The 12390-nt window shown below is 34.1% G+C and overlaps 1 protein-coding gene across 1 annotated transcript in view; it reads right to left on the bottom strand.

Annotated features, from left to right (window-relative positions):
- Positions 1-438: 438 nt before the first annotated feature.
- Positions 439-12390, bottom strand: part of LOC102019130 (uncharacterized protein CXorf22-like) — a gene marked incomplete at its 3' end in the record, with an annotated part of 42887 nt that continues 30935 nt past the window's right edge. Inside the window, 3 exon segments of the mRNA XM_005415069.2 lie at positions 439-569; positions 11301-11542; positions 11844-12060. Of these exon segments, the coding sequence (XP_005415126.2) occupies positions 439-569; positions 11301-11542; positions 11844-12060 (590 nt within the window).

The raw sequence follows: 12390 nt of genomic DNA, 5'->3' as shown, positions 1-12390 counted from the left end.
TTGCTATATAAATTACATGATCCATTCTATACTGCATTATTAACTACTGCTACTACAATATTAATAGTGCAATACACTAGGGTCAAATATAAGTCTACTTTTCTTTTATCTACTAATGAAATAATTTTATTTCAAGTGGCTCACATGATGTTATTATGTATTTACAGAGTGATAGCCTAGTATTTTTCCAAAACTATGTTCAATTTGAGCTAATTTTAATTAACATAACATGTTTATATGAAAGCCTTCATTCATGGTAGGCAAAAGGATCCGTGAAAGACCTAAGACAATTTGGTTAATTAAATACTGCACAGAGGTCAGTTCTTGCATACATTATATAGTTATACATGCATGAAACATATTTAAGTAGAGACATATGCAAATATTCAAAAATTACCAGCATCAAGATAAAAAATTATGTTCAGGAGAAATAATTACATTTGCAATACACTGTAGTGTTAACGTGTTTCCATCAATAACATGAAGAATAAATTTGCCTCTTGCTGGAGAAGTGAAACCTGGGTGCCACGTTACCTCACATTTCAGTGATGAATATGCTTCAACAATGCCTGCAGAAAATAGATAAAGAAAAGAAGACAGAAATCACATTTGCATTAAGTTGACATTTGTGACTACTGAAAATCACAGTTGGCCTAAAAATGCAAGGCCATCACACAACCAATTATTGAAATTAAATTCTATAATACGAAAATGATAAGTGAGGTAATGTCCAATGAACACAGTCTTCTAGGAGTTGTTTAAAATCTAATTGTAGGTTTTGATTAAAATCTAATATATGTACCATACTTCTCAACTTCAATAGGCAAATGAAAATATATCAAAAAATGTCAATATTTAAAAAACAACACAAAATATATTAATGAAGCAAGCACCCTAAGATTAGAGAAGGCTTTAAATATAAAATATAGAAAGTCATTTAACCTTCATTAGTGCTCCATTTCCCAACTTTCTTAAATGCTTATCAACATCACACTCAATCAACTTTCCCAGGAAGGAACTACTATTATTCAAAATTACTTTTGATATATATAAATGGCTAGCTAGAAATGTAAATTTTCATATGGCTAACAGTAATTAACATAATAAAAGTGTATTGAGGACCCATGTGGTTTCAGGCACATTTAGTGTGAGATATTTCACTTATTTATATTCATTACCTCCCTTGGAGCAAGAAAAAGCACATTTAATGGGAAAATTGCTCAGAAGTTCTTCCTTTCACAAAAGAGGAAGCTCTGAAATTCAAGGGCACTGGACACTGGATGAGAGAGGTGAATGATTATCATAAACTTTAGCTTCGGTCAGTTTGGTTGTTACAGGAAGATAATAACACATGTAAAGATAATATCAGTGTATGATGCTCAGAAAGCACACAGGGTCAAATATTATTAACTCTCCTGAGTGCCAACATTACTCTAGGCACACTAAATTATAAAAGGAAGACAGCCACTTATGGAGGTACTAACGGTCTAGTGAAGGTCCATCAGGATTATATTTGACTGTAACAAAAAGTTCTGTCACAGGGGCTTAAATAGGGGTCCAGCTTATGTGATAAGAAGTCTAAGGCTAGAACCTTCAGGGTTACCTTAATGGATTGACAATGGCTTTACGAACAAATGTACCTTTAAGCTACCTGTACTACTCTTCGTTAGTACATGGCCTCCTAAGTGTGGAAAGGCCTTTTATACTGTAGTGGTTAAAAGGAAGAAATTCTAGTGCCAGGCTTCCTGGTTCACATTTCAAATCTCTCACTTACTGGCTCAAAATGCTCATCACTGTGCAGCTGAATTAATTCTGTGTAATCAGTTAAAAGATATGCAAAAGATGGAAAACAACTATAACCTAACTCAAAGAATCATTCTTACTACTAAAAAAAATATATTAACAATATAATATCGGTTACAATACAAATATATTTATATTCTATATACAAATATATATAACATAAAAGTATATATATAAAAGTTTATGCATATATATATATATGAAAGTGTGAACACACAGGAACACCACCAAATTAAAATAAAATTTCTGTCCATGTGGCTTAACTTTTAAAAATTATTATTTACAGTAGATGCAGTTTATAATCACTTTAGGGAGCTAGTACATGTATGGACTACAGTTTCTTTTTTAATCCCCTTCCCTCCCCTCACTTTCCCTCCTCTAATTTCTCTTTCCCAATTTTAATTCTTGTTGATATTATTAATATTAGCTCATATTATGGCATGTACTGTACATTCATTGAGATTCTTAGATTCCTGTACATGACACATTTTTACTCTACTTATTTCCCCTTCCCCTCCTCCTCACCCTCTCCTTTGTTCCCTTGGACCACTTTTCTATTGCAAGAGATCCACCCCCTTGTCCCCTTCTAGGCAATCTTTTTTTTTTTTTGGTTTTTCTGCAGTACCAGGAACCGAACTCACGAACTTGCGCTTGCCAGGCAGGCGCTTTGACACGAACGTAAATTCCCAGCCCCCTAGCCAATCTTTTTAATTAAATATTTTTTATTTTATTAGTACATGTTTGCCATACATGCAGTACAACCATTTTAGGCAGTTGGCACATGTACAGCTTGTTTCTTCTTTTCAAAATCCCCTTCCCTTCCTCTTGCTCTCTCTGTCCTCCTCTAATTTCCCTATCCTAACCTTCAGTTTTAATATTACCAGTCTTAGCTGATGTTATGGCATGTAATGTTTATATTCATTGAAATTATTAAGTTCCTATACATGGCATATTTTATTATACTAATTTCTCCTTTCCCTCCTCCTCACCCCTCACACTTGTTCCCATGGACCACTTTACTATTTCAAGAGTCTCCTCTACTTGTTCCCTTCTATCCTTTATTATTCTTTTGGTATTTTGTTTCACTCAAATGAGAAATACCATATGGTATTTAAACTTGTGTGTCCAGTGTATTTCACTCAACATTATATTTTCCAGGTGCATCCATATCTCTACAAATGTCTCAAATTTGCCATTCCTCCGAACTGAGTGGGATTCCACTATGTACAGATACCATATTTTCATTATCCAATAGCATTTTGGTGAGTATATAGGCTGCTTTAGGATTTAGCAATTATGAATTGTGTTGTTATAAACACTGCTAGGCAAGTATCATGTAGTACGATTTTTTAAATTCTTTGGGGAAGATAAACAGCAGGGGATCACACAGTCATATAGTATTTCTAATTTGAGTTCTTTGAGAAACTTCCATACTGATTTCCATAATGACTATGCTAGTTTACATTCCCACCAATACAGGAGGGGTCCTTTTTCACCACAGCCATGCCATCATTTGTTGTGGTTTGATTTCTTAATGACTGCCATTCTTTCCGGAAGAAGATGAAATCTCAGCATTGTTTTTTTTGTTTTGTTTTGTTTTGGGACCGGCAATCCAACTCATGACCTCAGGCTTGCCAGGCAAGTGCTTATGCTGCTGAGCTATATCACTGGCCCTTCAGCATTGTTTTAATTTGCTAAATGTTGAATTTTTTTTCATGTATTTGTTGCACATTTGCATTTCTCCCTCTGCGAAGTGTCTGTTTCTGCTGCCCATTTCCTGACTGGGTCTTTAATTTTAGGTAGTTCATTTTTTTTAGCTCTTCATACATTCTTGATATTAGTCCTCTCTCTGAGTAGTACATGGCAAATTTTTCCCATTCTATAGGTTGTCACTTCATTCTACTAGTCGATTCTTTTGCTGATATAATCTCATTTGTTGATTCCTGCCATTATTTTTTGCGCAGCTGAGGTTCTGTTGAGAAAATCCTTTCCTACATCTATGTCTTCATGGTAGACTTCAAGATAAAACTGATTGGAAAAGACAAAGATGTTCACTACATACTAGTTAAGGGAACAATTCAACAAGAAGAGATAACACTGATAAACATATATGCACCAAATACAGCAGCTACTATATTCATAAAACAAAACTTCTGAAATTAAAAAATCAAAAAAGCATTAACACAATCATAGTAGGGAATTTTAGCACCACACTTTAGAAAAGAGTTAGAGATATTAAAGGAAAAATCCATAAAAACAGAGGGGTAAGGAAAGGAAAGGAAAAGAATAAAAAATAAAAAGAAGGAAAAATGGAAAGAAAGCTTTTGTAAGTAAGGAGGGAAAGAAGAGCTGAACTGAAGGGAAAGGAATAGGAAAAAAGAATCAAGATACATTATGTACAAGTATAAATGTGATCATTATGTATATCTAAAATGTACCAATAATATTAATTCATTAAAAAATTAATAAAGAAATATCAAACCTGAACCACACCTTTGAACACATGTACTTAATAGATATTTGCAGGTATTCCAACCCTCTACAACAGAATATTCATTCTTTTCTGCAGCAAATGATATTTTATCTAACATAGATCACACACTACTCTACAAAGCCTGCTTACATAAATATAAAAGAATTGAAATCACCCCATGCATACTATCATACCACTGTGCAATGAAAAGAGAAATCAACAACAAATTTTGGAAAATACAAAAGCTCCTGGAAAATTAACAACATACTCCTAAAGAACCAATGGGTCATAGAAGAAATCAAAGAAAAAATTTAAAAATTTTCTGGTAGTTAATGGCAATGATTATACAACGTACCCATACCTCTGGAGTACTATCAAAGCAGTTCTAAGAGGAAAACACATTGTAATCAATGCCTACATTAAGAAAAAGGCCAAGCCCAAATAAATAACTTTATGCGAAACCTTAACATACTTGAGTAACAAGAGCAAACCATTCCCAAACCAAAATTAAGGAGAGGAATTAAAAAGAGGTGACCAGAAATCAATCAAATTGAGAGTGAAAAAAATGAACGGAAGAGCTGGTTTGTTGAAAGAATAAATAAAACAGATAACCCTTTAACCAGACTTACAAGAGAGAGAAAAATCTCACATCACTTCAGTTAGAAATGAAAAGGTGAAATCAACACAGATACTGTTGAAATCCAGAAGATAATAAGTATTTTAGAAAATTATATTCCAAAAAGTAGCAAATTTTGAAGAAATAGACAGACCCTTAAATGCATGCAAATTACCAAAACTAACCCAAGATGACATAAATGTGTTTAACAACCTAATAAGAAACAATGAAACTCAAGCAGTAATAAATATCTATCAACTAAAACATCCAGGACCAGATGGATTCACTGCTGAATTCTATAAAACCTTTAAGGATGTTATATCAGCAATACTGCTCAAGCTCTTCAAAGAAATTGAAAGGCATGTAGTGCTCCCACATTTTTTATAGAAGCCAGTATTATTCTGATCTCCAAACCAGACAAAGACTCAAGTAAAAGAAAAAAAAAAACTATAGGCCCATCACCTTAATGACCATAGATGTAAAAATGCTCAACAAGATATCAGCAAATAGACTGCAGCACATCACTGAAAAGATCATACATCACGATCAAGTTTCATCCAAGAGATACAAGGATGGTTCAAGATAATTAAGTCTATAAATACAATACATCACATAAACAGCAGCAAGGTCAAACACCATATGATCACATCAATACAAGTGAAAAAAAGGCCTTCAACAAAATCTAACACCCCTTCATGATAAAAACCAAGATGAAAACAGGTATACAAGGAACATACCTGAATATGCTAAAAGCTACGTATGACAAACCAACAGCCAAATGGGGAAAAACTAAAAGCATCCCGCCCACCCAAAATCAAAAATGAGACAAGGATATCCATTATTACCACGTCTATTCAACACAGTACTTGAAAAATAGCCATAGCCATCAGGCAAGAGGAAGAAATACACATAGGAAAATGATACATATAGCAAAAAAAGAATTTAAATTATCATTAATTGTAGATGCCATGACACTTTACATAGAAGACCCAAAGAATGCCACCAAAATCCTCTCAGAATTAATAACAAACTCAACAATCTAGCAGGATACTTGATCAACATGCAAAATCATTAGCATTTATCTACACCAACAATGAAATCAATGAGAAGGAAATCATGAAAAAATTACCATTCTCAGTTGCTTTAAGTAAAATCAAACACCTAAGAATTAAACTAACCAAGGAAGTGAAAGACCTCTACAAAGAAAACTATAGTACTCTGAAAAAGGAGATGGAGAACGACATCATAAAACAGAAAGATATCCTGTACTCCTCTATAGGCAGAACCAATAATGTCAAAATGGCCATATTCCCAAAAGTGTTATGCAGATTCAATGGAGTCCCAATCAAAATAACACAGTGTAGTTTACAGAACTGCAAAAACAAACCTAAAACTTCATATGGAACCAGAAGGCACCTGCTATAGCAAAAGCAATTTTGTGCAAGAAAAACAAAGCAGGAAACATAGCAATATCTTATGTGAAGATATACTGCAAAGCAATAGTGATAAAAATGGCATGACACATGAATCAGTGGAACAGAACAGAGAATAAAGAAACATCCACAGACACAATTCAAATATCTGATATTCAACAAAGTCACCAAAAGCATATGTTGGAGGAAAGATAGCCTATTCAACAAGTGGTGTTGTGAAAACTAGTTATCTCTTTGCAGAAGATTGCAACTGGACCTTTATCTCTCACTACATACCAAACACAAAATCAAACTGGATCAAAGATCTAAACATTAAAACAGAAACATTTACCCTACTGGAAGACAAAATAGGCAAAACAGTTGAAGACACAGGTGTGCATATGACTTTGGTAAAAGAAACTGGGAATATAGCATTCCCTGTAAGAACTTCCTTGCATCTAAGTAAAATGAAGTTCTTGTTAGGAAGGGGAAGAGATATCATATTTGAGCTTAACAAGGTTCAGATAAGTCACATGTAAATAAATATCTGTATATAACAAAACATATGCATAACGAGAAAAAAAGGATGGGAGAATTCTTAACTAACCCAAGAAGTAGAGGAGGTAGAATTTGATCTGTGACGTGAAAGATGAATTGGATCTTTACAGGACAACAAAGCAGGAGGGAAGTGTAGTCATCACCACATTTGAGTACAGGAAGAGCGTTAGGTATGGGGAAGATTACAGTGGGAATTAACTTTGACAAAGAAGATTCAATGCTAGAAATAAAGCCATCTGACTGACCTGAGAAGAGGTGAGCCTAGAAAAAGGACTATACATCCAGGCTGCCCCATCTACTTGACGAGAATTTTCTCTTTCCCTCCAAGCAGCATGATGATCTATCTTTTTTCCTCAAGGAAAAAACTGTATATCAAGGAACAGTGAAAAGAAATGGCTGAATTGAGCAAGGTCGGGACTGGTAAGACAGGAACTGCATAGGGTCAAGGAATGAGATAACTGAGAAAGATGATGAGAATGAAATGATTAAAGCCAAGTTCAAGGACTGACTCAATGTTTGAGTAAGGATAGAGAATGCAGAGAAGAAAAACAAATAGAATCATGAGTAATAACCATAGAAAATAGCAGCTCAGGATTCAATTCTACCTCAGAAAACAGAGCAAACAGATGCATGGATGATAACTATATAAAAATCAATTAGAAGTTACTTTTATCTCAGAAGAGATGAATTCACTCTTACATTCTCCCCTTGTAATGTATGCAGTCTAAACACAAATCCAAAATGCATCATGTGTCAAGGAGAGAAGACACAAAGTAAGTTTTGCTATTTTAATTATCATGTTACTTTACCAAAAAAGCAGAAAGATATCATTAAATGTATTGTCCAGGATGTAAAATCAATATAGCCTACAGAAAATAACATCATAAAAATCACTTTCTCTTCATACAAAGAACCAAAGAATAACATAAAATTAAGGATTACCTGAATTTCTAAAGAGAATAAGGTATGTATACATGCAAATCAATGTAATACACACCTTCCTCAATACTATGTAAAATAAGAATCAAGAGTTTTATCATTTGTATTTGTAGAATAGAAAATGAGGGCTGGGGATTTAGCTCAGCGGCAAAGCGCCTGCCTGGCAAGCGCAAGGTCGTGAGTTCAGTTCCTGGTACCGGAGAAAAAAACAAAAAAAAAAGAAAATGAACTTAAATAATAAACTTAAACTTTAATAACAGTAATATTATTTAATTAGTAATATTTGAATAATAGTATTTCTTATATTTTATTTGGAATTAAGTAACTGTGAGTTTATGCATTAGCAGTTGCCTCCTTAAAAGAAATGTCACAGGGCATTAGAAACTCAAAGAAAACAAAACTGAAATCTGCCCTATACAAATAATAGTTCTAAAGATCAAAAGAAGCATAGCTGGTGGTACAGTTTATAATAAATACTGTAATGCTACTTATATTTTGCACAAAAAAGGTATCATCACTGAATTTCCATGACAACCACAGGGGCAAGCCCAGTCCACTTAGCCCTCATTAGGATGGAGAAATGCAGGAAAAAGCGTTAGTGTTCTGTGCCTTTTAGGTACCGTTATGGAAATATCAGGGCATTGGCCAGAACCAATAGCTGGAATACTATAACTGTTCAAACAGAATTAAAGGATATCTAGAATATCTTAAATGTTGGAAATATAATTTCTGTCTTCACTAATTATGCTACTTCAATAGGACCCCATATTATCAATATTACAAGAGTTAGTTAAAAGAATCTGGAAAATGTTGATAAAAGTGTACCTCACATATTCAATAAATTATGACCTGAAATAGTGTTAAATCAATCCGAGTTAATACAGGCATATCAGTGATTTCCAAATGTAATGAAAGGACAGACTTGTTCTTCCACTTGCTAAATTTAATCAACGTGTCCACCAATACCTTTTCATTAAAAGTAAGTGAATTTCATTTAATACTCATGGCTATTTTTACAATATCTATTATACATTTTGGTTCTCATCTGCACTTCTGGTTTATCAAATCAGAGAACAATGTGGTATTACACATGCATGTCCAATTTATCTCACGTAAGAGTATGATCTCAAGGTGCATCCATTTACCTAGAAATATCTCAGTTTATCCTTCTTTATGGTAGAATAGTACTCCATTCTGCTAAAAAACTACATCTTCTTTATCATTCATAATTTGATGGACATTTGGGGTGTCTCCAAGATTTAGGTATTACAAACTGTGCCACTACAAACACGAGTGTGCATATATCACTGTGGTATGATGCTTTTAATTCCTTTAGGAAAATAAGAAGGGATTTCCACAGTGGTTGCACCAGTCTACACTCTCAGCAACAGTGGAGAAGGGTTCCTTTTTCCCCACAGCCCTGCCAGCATTTGTTATTGGTTGATTTCTCGATTATCAACCATTTTCTCTGAAGTGAGATGGAATCTCAGCATTGTTTTAATTTGCATTTCTGGAAGGACCAGTCATTTTATTTTTCATATATTTATCTGCCATTTCTACTTCTCATCTGAGAAGTGTCTTTTTATTTCAGATACCCATTGTTTGACTGGGTCTTTAAATTTGGGGCGTCTGATTTTTTGAGTTCTTTGTATATTCTAGATGGTAGTGCTTTGAGGAACAGCTGATAAAAATCTTTTCCCACACTCGACTGTCTCTATACATTTAATCTTTATAATCTATATCATCCCTCCACTTTACAGACCAGAAAACTAGTAGTCATAGAGTACTATGATCTACATAAAATAAAATAACTAGGGACAAGCTAAGGTTCATTTTGCAATTAAGTGCACCTGACTCCAAAGTTTATTTAACTTTCCAATCACACAGCATTAGACCTCAGCTTCCTATAAAGCACCACGCGAGCCACTGCAGATATGAATGAAGATTCACGTCTTCCCACCTATCTGGAAAGGCACAACATGTACAGAAACTGAAGATATCATAGTGATCATTCGCTTGTAACTTGCCATTTCATTTGCTCAAACGATATCTTCTGTCTTCATAAGGTCCTCACAGCACCTCACAATAATGTTTGACAGGGGGCTGGGGATTTAGCTCAGCAGCAAAGTGCCTGCCTGGCAAGCGCAAGGTCGTGAGTTCGGTTCCTGGTACCAGAGAAAAAAACCAAACCAAAACAAAAAAAAAAAATAATGTTTGACAGGCTACCTTGTTAAAAGTCAGAGTTCACCAGTTAGCAGAGTTCCTTTTATAACAGACTTGTGATATGAAATTGCACGGTTCCAGAGAACACCACGTGCAAATTTGAGAGGATGGTTACCAAATACAAAGGACTGCTGGGCACAGTGGTTCACACCTGTAATCCCAGCACTGTGGGAGGCTGAGGAAGGAAGATCGCAAGATTGAACACAGCCAGACTGGGCAATTTAGTGACTCTAGAAGACTCAGTCTCAAAAAATAAAATGAAAATTAAAACAGGGCTCGGGATATACCTGAGTGTAAAACCCTAGGTTCAGTCCCCAGTACCATATACACACAGAAAAACACAAATGACCAACAAAAAACAGTAAGTCTAAGATTGTTCTCTATGGATTTTCTTATTAAATGACAATTTTGAGTTTTAATTTTATTAACTGGATTTTATTAGATCAAATATTTACTATAGAGAATTTGCTGACCTTTCAAAAATCCTCAATCGTGAAAAATTTCACTCATTCAAAGTCATATCTTATCATAATTATCATAAAAAACTAAAGAAAAAATCATTGTGTCCATTAAAATCTGTGCTTGCTAATTTTGTCAACAGAGCCAGACTGTGATACTCCATTTTTTGGTCAATACCAGTCTATCTGTTGCTGTGACTGCTTTTTACGTATGATTAATTTTTAAATCAGTAGACTTTCAAAAACACTGACAAGGATTGTTGTACACTTTGGTGACTTATATACGTATATATTGTGTGATGATTATCATCAGCAAATTAATTAACATTCAGGTTACTTTTCATAATTTTGGTGAGTCGTACCCAATAAGCTGAAAGCCTTAAAAGATGAGACACCCCAGAGGAAAAATTAACTGCGCCTCCAGAACGTCCCTGGACCAAAGACTGGACCATCAACTCTTTTCTGAGTACGCAAGCTGCACTGGAAAGTTCAGACTTGCCAGGTCACACAGCTGTGTAACCCAGAGCCAGTTCCCTAAAATATCTTTCTTCCTCATCTCCATCTCCAGCTCCGTCTTTATATCTGTCTCCTAATGGTTTTGTTTCTCTGGAGAACCCTAACTCTTACAGTATCCATACTTTCAAATCATATTTATGTATGCAAAAATAAATGTCCTTACACACAGTTATCTAAGCTATTTCTATGATCCAGGCACAAGTACCCAGTAGACAGAAAATGATTAATGCCTGAATATATAAATGAATCAATGAATGAATGAGCACACATATAAATCAAATACGAAAAGAATCAACCATTACCTTTAGCTGGACGAATGGAAAACGCTATCCCGTTTAGTGAGTTTACTGGTTGCCATCCAAACTGCGCAGACTTATTCTGATGATTATACAACTTAACTGTCCCCCAGAAGCATGTTTTCACCAAGAAACCTCGTGGTTTCAACACTATCTCATCCAAAGATAGCTCAAGTTTTATAGGCAGGACTTCTGCGGTCACTAAAATGTGCCCACCAGGTGTGCTGTTTCCTGTGAAGGCGAAAGACCTGCAACATAGCAAAGTCATCCAAATTTAACTGATAACTCTTTATAGTTACAAACTTCAGTCACATATAAAATGCATAACTACAGATTTATATACATATTTAATTCACAATGTGTAATAATTTAAAATGATTAGGAAAGAGAAGTGGATGACTACTAAAATATAAACCTATGAGTCTACAAACTGATGCACAGAGTTTCTATATTTTGAAACAAAATACAGTACACACTACAATTATTTGGGTGAATACATACTCCATCATGATTCTAAAAAAAACAGAAACTTCAAAAATAAAATCTTACCTCCAAAATTTTCCAATGGCAGAAGCTTCAAATATTATTGGAATGTGAGTACTAGATGTAGGAGGAATCACATGTGAAAATATTTTAGTTTTCTTAAGTTCTTCAAAATTGATATCTAACTGAATCAAAATATGCATAGACAGCATATTAATAAGATGCAATGAATGCGTATTTGTGGAGTTCACACAAATATTACCAAAGTTAAGGACAGAGGGCCCTAAAAAAATGAAAAGTTATTGAGTGTAACGTTAGCAAATATGTTCATTTATTTTGTATGTTTTCAAAATATATTTTCACCAAGTTCTATACAAATGATATTGAAAAATACTCACTAAAATATAAGAAACAATCAGCTACATTTTCTATGTAATTACTATAACTTGGTGTTTGGAGATTTCCATCCAAAATTCAAAACGAATGTATTCTAATTATATAGAAAATTATATGACAAAGCAATAAGCACAATAAAATTCAGAACACTAATTTGTAACACTCAACCAACCTCTCTACTCCTAATAAAATTTTTTTATTAACTTATTCATAATTT

The sequence above is a fragment of the Chinchilla lanigera genome, unplaced genomic scaffold, assembly GCF_000276665.1.
Source record: "Chinchilla lanigera isolate Chin_1 unplaced genomic scaffold, ChiLan1.0 scaffold00273, whole genome shotgun sequence".
NCBI classification, from domain to species: Eukaryota; Metazoa; Chordata; class Mammalia; order Rodentia; family Chinchillidae; genus Chinchilla; species Chinchilla lanigera.
Note: the sequence above shows the minus strand (reverse complement) of the source record. Positions and strands in the feature narration are given on the sequence as shown.